General features: G+C 41.9%; 1 protein-coding gene across 1 annotated transcript; it reads right to left on the bottom strand.

Annotated features, from left to right (window-relative positions):
• Nucleotides 1-4,661: 4,661 nt before the first annotated feature.
• LOC120221205 (olfactory receptor 6Y1-like) lies at nucleotides 4,662-10,810 on the bottom strand. Its single transcript, XM_039218477.1, has 2 exons — nucleotides 10,754-10,810; nucleotides 4,662-5,633 (listed from the first exon to the last, which is right to left on the bottom strand). The coding sequence occupies exons 1-2, from the start codon at nucleotides 10,802-10,804 to the stop codon at nucleotides 4,662-4,664; spliced, it is 1,023 nt and encodes a 340-aa protein (XP_039074408.1). The 5' UTR covers nucleotides 10,805-10,810.
• Between the last annotated feature and the right edge of the window lie 1,271 nt (nucleotides 10,811-12,081).

The following is a 12,081-nucleotide window of genomic DNA, read 5'->3' as shown; positions in this document are numbered from 1 at the left end:
TGCAGTACAATTAAAATTTTAGTTTTCCTGCCTTAGTGGTCACATTGTAATATTTCCTAACCTCATGTTCGTCTACGACTACACCACCCTGAACGCTCCCCAACTTGTCTGATCTTGGAAGCTAAGCAGGGTCAGGCCTGGTGAGTCCTTGGATGGGAGACCAACCTCATGTTCTGTGTCCACTGTATTGGGCAGCACAGATACAACATTTCCATTATCACAGAAAGTTGCCCTAAAGCAAACACTTGAAAGCCAAAGTGAGACAGAATGGAACTTGTAGAAAGTACTCAACTAATTTAAAAAGGTGGCAAAAATGGGATAAGAATTTAAGACCAGAGATTGTCCAGCTGGATAAAAGATCTCTATTTATATACAGTCTATAAAGTATCTACTTTAATTATGAGCCACAGGTAAGTTGAAGGTAAAAAGACAGGAAAAATATATACCATGACACCCACATGAAATAAAAGCTACAGTGACTTTATGACTATTAGCTGCAGTAAATTTTAGAAGAAGGAATGTTCCTTGAGATAAAGGGTGACATTTCAGAATAGTAAAGTGGTCAGAAAATAAAAACATAAAAATCCCAAATGTATACAATTACAAAAATTAAAAATTTATTAAGTAAAACGCTGATAAAAAACAATGAGAAATAGAATCCACTGCGATAGTTGAGGTGTTCAATATTTTAGTCTGAGGAAATGGAAGATCAAGAATACCTAAAATTAAGATATAGAAGGATAACGATATGCCATATCTATATTTATAAAATGTGTAATATCACACAACATAACATAATATATTATATAAAGAGAAAACAAAAATGTAGAAGATTTTAGCAACACTATTAACCAGTATGATAGTTAGATATATGATATATAATATGATATATATTGAACATCCCAGCCCCAAACAGACTACATATTCTTTTCAAGTGTGCAAGGTAGACGACATCCATGACCATAAACAAGTCTCAGAATATTTTGTAAGATTTAATTAACGTGCAAGGATGTTCATTGATTAAAACTAAGTTACACAAGAAAACAAGAATGAAGAGACATCTAGAACATACCAGATAATTAATACTTAAAATAACACACTTCTAAGTAGCTGATAGGCCAAAGGAGGGAAAAATAAAAGGGAGATCAGAGTTAGCTTAAACTGAATAAAATGAAAATATGACATCAAAAATTATTTTGGGAATATAGCTAGATCAGTGTTTAAGGGAACATTTATAGCATTAACTGCTTATATTACAAAAGAGATTCAAATCAGTAGGCTAAACTTTTGTCTTAAGAAACAAGAGAAAAACACATAATAAATAAAATGTAAGCAGAGGAAAGGATATTATGTATTTTCCTCACACAATAAAAGAGTAAGGAGAAAACCAACAGAAAACCAATAAAATCAAGCAATTTTATTGATTTTTTAAAAATAAAATTGATAAGGGGCGCCTGGGTGGCTTAGTCGGTTAGGCGTCCGACTTTCGCTTAGGTCATGATCTCGCGGTTCGTGGGTTCGAGCCCCGCGTCGGGCTCTGTGCTGACTGCCAGCTCAGAGCCTGGAGCCTGTTTCAGTCTGTGACTCCCTCTCTCTCTGACCCTCCCCTGCTCACGCTGTCTCTCTCTCTCTCCTAGAAATAAAAAATAAAAAAATAAAAAAAATTGATAAATCTCTAGGAAGATTGATCAGGATAAAAGAAAGAAGATACAAGTTATCAATAGTAAACAACAAAAAAAATGCTATCTTATATATGCTGTAGACATTTCAGGGAATATCATGAACAACTTTATGCTAATACATTTGACAAATCAAATGGCATATTACCTGAAAGACATACTTTCAAAGCTCACTCAAGAATAAATCAATAAAAAAACATAAACCAATAACCTGATTATCCCTATAGCTATTAAAGACATAGGTTTTAGGGTTAAAAACTTCTTACAAATAAATTTCCCACTCCAAATTCATTCACTGGTGAATTTTGTCAAATATTCTAGGGGAAAGTGATATCAATTTTATACACTCTTATGGACTGGATGTTTCTGGTCCCTCAAACTCATATTGAAGCCTCACCCTCTGAGGTGGTTGTATCTGGAGACTGGACCTTTATACAGGTCATCAAGGCTGAAGGTGGTTGTGTTCTCTTTCTTTCTCTCTGTCTCTCTCTCTCAATCTCCTCACCCGGTGAGACTGTGCTCCTCTGCAAGGCAAGAAGAGTCCTCACCAGGAACTGAATTGGCTGGGACCTTGATCAGAGATTTCTAGCCTCCAAAACTATTTAAAAATATGACTTTTCAAAAGACCCTCCTCCAAATGGGAGAATGTATTAGCAAATCATATATCTGACAATTAATTGCATTGAAGTATACAAAGCACTCTGAAAGATTAATAATAACAAGACAAAAAACTTAGTTTAAAAATTGGGGGAAATGTTTGATTAGAACTTTCACAAAGAAGTTTAAAAAATTATTTTTAATGTTTATTTATTTTTGAGAGAGAGAGAGAGAGAAACAGTGTGAGTGGGGGAGGGGCAGAGAGAGAGGGAGACCCAGAATCTGAAGCAGGCTCCAGGCTCTGAGCTGTCAGCACAGAGCCGGACGCAGGGCTCGAATCCACAAACTGTGAGATCATGACCTGGCGTCAGATGTTTAACTGACTGAGCCACTCATGTGCTCCAGCACAAAGTTTTCAAAATTGCAGGTAAGTAAATGAAAAGGTGTTCAACATTAGGTGATTGCAAGTTAAAGCCATGTGATACTATTACACCCCCTCTAGAATGACCACATGGGAAGTTTGACATTACTAACCATTGATGATGTTGTAAGCAACTGGAATTCTCACACATTGCTTGTATACTGTAGAATGGTTGGGCTACTTTGGGACATTTACTAATCTTTTCATAAACTTAAGCAGAAATGTGTCATATTACCTGGTAACAACACCATAACAACCCTCATCTCCTGAAGAGAAATTAAAGTCTACAGTCACAACAAAACTTATTTTAAATATTCTTAGTAGCTTTATTGATAACAATTCCAAACTAGAAAGAGCCTAAATGTCTGTTGACCAGTACTTAGAAAAATCAACTGTGCTTTGTCTGTACAGGGGACTAGCACTGAGTAGTTATAGGAAACCCATATGTGCAACAACAAGAAAGGATCTTCAGGGCGTCTGCGGGCATGTAGCTGGGTGGGGTCAGGAGTCAGATGCATGACTGTCTTCATTTCCCTTGCCAAAATGCCATGCTGCTCTGAGGGGCTTTCATTGGTGGGTGGGGCTGGACCTGGAAGAAATACTTCTAAATGAAATCAGTCAGACAGAGACAAATACCATATGATTACACTTGTATGTGGAGCTTAAGAGATGAAACGAGTGAACAGAGACAAACAAGCAAAAATATTCTTAAATATAGAGAACAAACTGGTGGGTTCCAGAGAGGAGATGGGGTTACGGGCCTGGGGGACATAGATAAAGGGGATTAAGGATCCACCTGTCAGGGGGGCCTGAGTGGCTCAGTTGGTTAAGCATCCAACTCATGATTTCATCTCAGGTCCTGGTCCCAGGTTTGTGAGACCCATGGCCCTGTATCGAGGTCCGTGCTGAGCATGGAGCCTGCTTGGGATTCTCTCCCTCGCCCTCTCTCTCTGCCCCTCCCTCTCCTTCTCCCTATCCCTCCCCCTCTCTCTCTGATAAATAAACTTTAAGGAAAAAATAAACATAAAAAGGTGAAATTTATTGAATGGAATTATACTTTACAAAACTGATTTTTAAAAAGCCAACTGTAAAATATGAAGTGAAAAGTAATTACTACTAAAATCTGCGGTAAGGAAACACAGACTTTGTTTGTTTGTTTGTTTGTTTTCAATGTTTAACATTTTGGAAACATAATATGCCTCCTAAACTTTACTGAGATTTTCACAAAGCTTGGGCCACTCGTTGGCTTTGAGTTTTGAATCAACAAATGAGTCAGGTAAGATGAGGTGGTGACTTTTTTGGGTGAACATGTGTCTCTGTGGAAAAATGAGGGGGAGAGAGGAAGTGAGGAGGGAAGGAGGAGGGGAAGGAGGAGGGCAGAGGGCGAGCACATCTATGAGTCTGTAAGAGGAAAGACAGAACAGAGAGAAGGGAAGAAAAGACGTGAAAAATGACCAGGTGGAAGAGACGCAATCAAAAAGTATTCACAACTCCCATCTTCATCTTCAGTGTTTTTATTCAATGTATTTATTCAATGATCCTTTCCACAACGTGTAGTAAGCACCTACCACGTGACAGACAGAGCTGAATGTACACATGACACGTTAGCAAAGTGGACACACAAAAATCTGTCCTTTCCTAGAGTTTGTACCTTATTGGGACAGAAAAATCTGCCCTCGTTTCAAATAATTTTTGGAAAATATTTAAAACTTGTCTGCTGAGCTAGAGATAGAGCCTACCACCTGGGGATACAGTTCTTTAGCCACGTTTGTGTATGCATGTGTGTGTGCACGCTCACACACACACACACACACACACACACACACACACACACGGGAGAGCAGTGTTAAAGTACTGAATATTGATAGATAAGCAAAGGCCAGAGTGTGGGGTGTGGGATGTGGAACCATCATCTCCTGACTCAGGCCTGAAGGGATTCTGTAAGAGTCTAATTACTCAAAGGTTCATTTATCCTCTCTGAAACTACTTCCTTTGCAAAATATGGTCTTCTTGAGGGCTGCCTTCACTTCCCGGTTCCTCAGACAGTAGATGATGGGGTTGAGGAGGGGGACAATGACTGTGTAGAGCACAGATACCACTTTGTTGGAATTGTAGGTGTACATGAGCTTGGGGCGGGCATAGGTGAAAAGGGTCGTGGAATAGAAGAGAATTACAACGGTCAAGTGAGAGGCGCAGGTAGAAAATGCCTTTTGGCGGCCCTGCGAAGAAGGGATCTTAAGGATGGCACAGAGAATGGTGGCATAAGATGTCACCACAACACAAAGGGGGATGGCAATGACCATGAGGGCCAAAAGGAAGTCTACTAGCTCAGCCTGTGAGGAATCTTCACAGGAGACGTTGAGGAGTGGAGAAATATCGCAAAAATAGTGGTTGATGTGAGGTTTCCCACAGTAGCGGAGTCGGGCTATGAAAACCATCTTAATCATGGCAGTTGTGAGTCCACAGAGCCAACACCCTCCAGCCAATGTACCACAAAGCTGGTTGGTCATGATTACTGGGTAGCGTAGTGGATTACAAATGGCCACATGGCGGTCAAAGGCCATAACAGCAAGGAGGATGTACTCTGTGCAGACAAAGGTCACAAAGAAGTAAAGTTGAGTCATGCAGCCATTGAAGGAAATGGTCTTGTCATGGCTGAGGAAGTCCACCAGCATCTTGGGGCTGATGACGGTGACATACCACAGCTCCAGGAAGGAGAGGTTGCTCAGAAAGAAGTACATGGGCTTGTGCAGTTGTCCATCGCTACGAATGGCCAGGATGATGAGAGCATTCTCCAGCAGAGTCAGCAGGTAGATTGCCAGGAACACAAAGAAGAGGAATAGTTGGAAGGCTGGCCGGGTTGGGAATCCCAGGAGAATGAAATATATGGTTGCAGTGTGGTTATCTACCTCCAGAACTTTGGTGATCATAACTGGCTGTGGGCACAGACAGAATCAGATTTTTCCGTGTCCTGAGCACCAGCCTGCTGCCACTGATAGAACCTGCCACAAGCAAACTCACTACAAGAGAAGTTCTCCTGCCTTTATATCTTGACTTCCTCCTAAATTATGATCACAACCAAAACTTTTGAGCAAAAATGTATTTTAGGGAGCTTATGTTTTAATTTTGTTTCAACTTAAGCCAAGAGAGAGAACTCATCCAAGTTCACACAGAAGTGAAATTGGAGAGTTCTGACTCCAAGTTAATTCTATGCCTTTCCAATATATCTCTGTTGGGCATTGGAGGATGGCCTTTCTATGGAGAAATTCCATCTGCTGCATACGGAAAGGAGGCTGGAGACTCTGGTATTCAACCCTCAGGCATAACTGCTATGACTCTATAGTATAGAGATCTTATGACTCCACTTATCAGTACAGAAAGAATTCTTGTCTGTTTTTTTCCTATTTAACAAGGTTGTAAAGCTTGAATGAAGCAAAATTTGTGCAAACACACAGGGTTAATAGCAAACATGATATGAATATTTGCCAGCTTCTTGGAGAAAAAAATCAAATGGATAATTTAAAAGATAATTTTTTCAGGGTGCCTGAGTGGCTCCGTCGGTTAAGCAACTGACTTCAGCTCAGGTCATGATCTCACGGTTTGTGGGTTCAAACCCTGCATTGGGCTCTGTGCTGACAGCTCAGAGCCTGGAGCCTGCTTCGGATTCTGTATCTCCCTCTCTCTCTGACCCTCCCCTGCTCATGCTGTCTCTCTCTCTCTCTCAGAAACAAATAAAACATTAAAACATTTAAAAAAGATAATATTTTCTTTGATCTGACCATTGTAAGGAGTGCTTGATCAGGAGTTTAGGAAAAGTACACCAAATCCCACTTTTATCTACCTCCACCTAAGTGAGTTTACTACTTAATGTTCATAATGTTAGTTCTTTTATTTCTAAGGTGGATATAATATAGTTTCATCACATCTGTAAACATCTAATGAGCTTTCGATTTTAAATTTTTTTTTAAGGTTTTTTTTATTTATTTCTAGAGAGAGAGAGAGAGCGTGAGCAGGGGAGGGTCAGAGAGAGAGGGAGTCACAGACTGAAACAGGCTCCAGGCTCCGAGCTGGCAGTCAGCACAGAGCCCGACGCGGGGCTCGAACCCACGAACCGCGAGATCATGACCTAAGCGAAAGTCGGATGCTTAACCGACTAAGCCACCCAGGCGCCCCATGAGCTTTCGATTTTAAATTACATTTCTATGGACATTTGCTGTGACCTTTCCAGGATACACTGCTAAATTCTCCCAGAACCCTGCCATAAAAATCAAAACAGATCTAGATAGTGGAAACAACAGCCATTGTTTATTATTATTATTATTATTACTACTCCTACTACTACTCCTACCATTATTAGACAGAAATAGAGAGCATGTGCCTGGTGGGGAGAGGGGAAGGAGAGAGAATCCCAAGAAGGCTCCATACTCAGTACAGAGCCCAAAGTGGGGCTTGATCCCATGACCCTGGGATCATGACCTATGCTGAAATCTAGAGTCCAACACTCAACCAACTGAGCCATCCAGGCACCCCTAAACAATAGCCATTGTTAATGAGAAAGGAGGGGACTGTAGGACTTTTCCAGGGGTATTAGATTAAAGGAGGTACAAGATGCTTGAAAATAATATCAGAAAAAATGGAGAACCCAGATGCCTTCTGCCATCACTGAGCCTTCTGCGTTCCTGCGCAGGGTACGGTCTCCTTCCAGCCAGCTGAGGATCATCCAAACCTCCAATGCAGAATGCCTTACCCTTCCCAGACTTTCTCTGTGACCTACAGCTTGATTCCTCCCTTCTGTGTTTCTCCAGAGCCTGTGTCTCTTAATTCTCTTTTTCTGAGCAACCTTGCCCATGTGCAGGATGTATGGGTGCAGCTGGGGGAGGTTCTCTGCTTTTTCTGAGGAAATGATCCCGGGGTGACAGTGGAAAATGGCTGCCCACCCCATCCACTTCCCTCCTGTGCCTTGCACCTCGCTTTAGGACCCCAAAGAAAGGCAGAACAGCCACCTCTTCAATTACTGTGTTAGAGAAGAACACAGACACAGATAAACAGAAAAGCGAACAATGTCTAATAGGTCCAATTCAACAAACAATTTTGGTTTTTTTGTTGGAATTCAGCCTTTAATCTACACACACACACACACACACACACACACACACACACACACACTCATTAAAAGGCCCCTGCTGGCCATGGCCTAGGATTTACAAGACATTGGGGGGTTGGTGGAGCTTGCAAAACAGTCAAGGTCTGTGAACCCCAAGCTACCTCAGCTACTTTCTTCTTTTCTCTGAGTTCCAAAGTTCAAACAACCTGAAACCCATTAATAAAGAGCTTAGTCCCCCACCCCCAACCCCCAAGCTGGGCTTTTCCTCAGCACCTCTGTCCTTGCAAAGGGACACATGAAATCAACATGTCTCCATCTGCTGAGGGGTAAGATTTCCATTGGGAAGCACCTCCTTCACAGTTACAGGACACCAGGCTCCAGAGCTGTGTCTTTGGGCTCATTCCCTCATGCAATTTTATATTCCAGAAATATGTAGGGAGGGAATCATACCTAGAAGTCCTTTCTTCCTGGAACACGCACCCCTCCTCCCCAGTCACCCCGCCCCAGCACTGCGACAATGAAATATATTGTCAGGATTTCAGCAACATTGTTCTTCTCAGAGGATATGGCTCAGACCTGAAGCTGGAAATCGATGTAGCCCATGGAATTTAAGACTAAGAATTAGGAGGGCGCTTGGGTGGTTCAGTCAGTTAAGTGTCCAACTTCTGTTCAGGTCTGTGGGTTCGAGCCCCTTATTGGGCTCTGCACTGACAGATAGGAGTCTGGAGCCTGCTTCAGATTCTGTCTCCCTCATTCTCTGCACCTCCCCCACCCCTTTACACTCTGTCTCTATCTCTCAAATGTAAATAAACATTTAAAAAATTATTATTTTTTTAAAATGTTTTTTTTTTTTTTTTTTATTTCTAGGAGAGAGAGAGAGAGAGACAGCGTGAGCAGGGGAGGGTCAGAGAGAGAGGGAGTCACAGACTGAAACAGGCTCCTGGCTCCGAGCTGGCAGTCAGCACAGAGCCTGACACGGGGCTCGAACCCACTAACCGCGAGATCATGACCCAAGCGAAAGTTGGACTCTTAACGGACTAAGCCACCCAGGCGCCCCTTAAAAATTATTTTCAAAAAGACTAAGAATTAGTAAATACAGTGGGGGACATTCTTACAGCAGCAGTGAGTTCTTTCCTGTGCTTCCCACAGGAATCTAAGAGTCCAGAGTCAGTATTTTCCAGTAAGAGACCACAAGATAAAGATAGGAAAAAATAAAGGGAAAAGAAGGGAATATATAGAATTATATCAAAAACATCTGACTGAGCAGTTTTACCATTTAAGTGTGAAAGTAGCTTTGTGTTTTCTAGTAGTCAAAAAAAAAAAAAGAGGGAAAGAATTGGAAGTGTAGTAATGATCACATTTGAGCCTCAAAACTCTCCACATATATAATGTGTATATATGCACATATTATGTTTTATATAAGATATATAACATGTATATTAAAGATCAATTATTGTATTTTGATAAATACAAGGAGGTAGTATGCTTTGCTAAAAGTCCAGTGCAGTTTGAATGTAGGAAGGGATCTAGGTCTCACTCAAATCCCCAGGGCTCAGTCTCTTAGTCCCGTCTTAGGCTTCCAGGTTCATTTATCAAGCCCGTCTGACAGACCGAGGAGGAAGAGAGCAAGGCCCAGACACTAACAGCCTTTGCTCCAGCAAAAATTTCTGCAGCAGATGGATCCCTGAAAGGGATTTTCGAGTCTGTGGCAGTGTTTTCATGGTCATATGATGCCTCACATTTGCATATCACTTTGTAATATCTGAAGACACATTATTTCATGTGATGCTCACAATGAGGGTGTTAGCCAGGACAAATGTCATGGCGTCCACTTGCCCCAGAGATGAATCTTACCTTCTTCCTCTTACAGTCCTATGCATGGAGAGCAGTGAAATCTTCTAAGGAGTTATAAGTCATCAACACTTAACTGCCATCACTTTTGCCAGACCTTGCCCTCATTTAAGGTGGAAGCACGCATGCTCACACATACCTGCACTCCCTCCTCCCCTCCTCCATACACATAGTCCTTCATGCCCTCCTCTACTGTTATTCTATTTTCTCTGCCACTTTCTCTTTTTCTGTTTCCTAAGTCACAGTAATCTGGACTCTGCACGAGACGAGGCACAGCGGTGGGCTGATGACGCATTAAACCGAGGTATCTTCAGGAGAACAGGCCATTGGGCAATTGTAGAGACTGGGGTCTGTTTTATCTGGAGCAGATTATTATAGTACTCTTAAAATGGCATGGCAACCTGTATTACATAATACCCTCTGAATCCTGGACATTTTTCATATGGCCTAATATACATACATGATAAAGAAATATTTGTTGAGGGGCGCCTGGGTGGCTGAGTCCGTTAAGCATCTGACTTGATTTTGCCTTGGGTCATGGTCTTATGGTTATGGGATCTAGCCTTACATCAGGCTCTGCGCTGACAGCATGGAGCCTGTTTGGGGTTCTCTCTCTCTCCCTCTGTGTCTATCTCTCATTCTCTCTCTCAAAAAGAAATATTTGTTGAAGTGAAATTAATCTATGTCTTAAATTCATTTCCAAACTATACCCTGTAGCTACACTCCCCATAATAAGCTCAAAGAAGACAAACTATTTTAAAATATCAATAAAATTAGGGGCGCCTGGGTGGCTTAGTCAGTTGGGCATCCGACTTTAGCTCAGGTAATGATCTCATGGTTTGTGGGCTCTAGCCCCACGTCGGGCTCTGTGCTGACAGCCAGATCAGAGCCTGGAGCCTTTTTCTGATTCGGTATCTCACCCTCCCCTGCTCTCTCTGACCCTCCCCTGCTCACACTGTCACTCTCTCTCTCAGAAATAAATAAAACATTAAAAAAGATTTTTTAAATCAATAAAATGAAAGCTCCCAAGAATCAGTGATTCAAATGAACATGATTTTCTATCATCCCCTTGAAATATCCGAGAGTCTTTTTTCAACCCACCATTTTCTCAGTGATGTAACTTATGACTCTTCTCCCAGGTCTGTCAGGCATGGCCACCTTGGACTGAGGAAGGAGGAGAGGTCATGTGGACCAGGAAGAGGCAGGCAGTCTCCCCAAGCTCGACGAGGTGCTGGGCAAGCCTGGTTGTCTCTGCTCAATTGAAGAAGGGCACAGAATGAGCTATTTGTTCTCTGCTTGTCTCCAAGCTCCTGGAGGAGCTGGTACCAACCCCCTCCCATCCCCAGGGGACCTCCCTGCAAACACAGCCCTCTGGAAAGTATTTGGCCTTTCCAGGACCCCAGGGGACCCCAGGGGAATACTAAGGGGAGAGTTGGCAAGCTAAATGGCACAAGAGAGACCTGAGGCATGAAGCACACTGCTTTCCTCCCCGCTAGACTCTGGGGCAGAGGAAGGTGAGGGAAACGTGTGTGTGTGTGTGTGTGTGTGCACGCGCACAGGTGCTCTTCTCTTTCTGGGAAATGGCCTCACAAATTATAAGATCCTCTGGGGGAAGAGAGAGCATAACCAAAGTCATTCAGCAGAAAATCAGAATGGCATTTACGCACTCTTATTCAGGGACCCAGGTATAAGCACATACACGTATACAAACCCCAAACACCCATAGATGTTGTGCAGACAAGCGTGAGCTCTATACATCTACAAAACTCTCATGTCTCAGTAACTCAGTAGATGCAAAACATATATGCATTTCAAAGAGATACATACACTCACGTTCATTACAGCATCATTACAGGAGTCAAGATATAAAAACAACCCAAATGCCCATCAATGGATGAACAGATAAGAAAGATGTGATACGTACACACAATGGAATTCAGCTATGAGAAAGGAGGGAATCCCACCATTTGAGAAAACATGGATGAACCTTGAGCACATTTATGCTAAGTGAGATGAGTCAGAGAAACACAAGTACTCTATGATCTCACTTACAGGTGGAATCCTAAAAAAAACAAAAGTGAAGTCATAAAAAGCAGATGACAGAATGGTCGTTACCAAGGAATGGAGAGTGAGGAAATAGAACTGATGGTGTTTAAGGATACATACTTGGAATGGATAACAAAAAAGCCTTAGTTTTCAAGGCACCTTATAATGAATACAGACAATAGACAATGTTTGTAATGTGATACACACAGCTACAAGGACAATTATATTACCTTACACAAAGGTATCAAAGTAACACATTTTACACCTTAAATTTACACAATGTTATGTGTCAAATATATTCAAGCAAAAGGAAAACATGAGTTTTTATTGCTCCTGGCTAGCTCTGTGAAGCAAATAAATTCTCAAGCCCCATGCTCCTCATC

This window comes from Hyaena hyaena, unplaced genomic scaffold (assembly GCF_003009895.1).
Source record: "Hyaena hyaena isolate Hyena2069 unplaced genomic scaffold, ASM300989v1 scaffold_766, whole genome shotgun sequence".
NCBI lineage: Eukaryota > Metazoa > Chordata > Mammalia > Carnivora > Hyaenidae > Hyaena > Hyaena hyaena.
The sequence above is the reverse complement of the archived record's forward strand: the minus strand, read 5'-3'. Positions and strand labels throughout refer to the sequence as shown.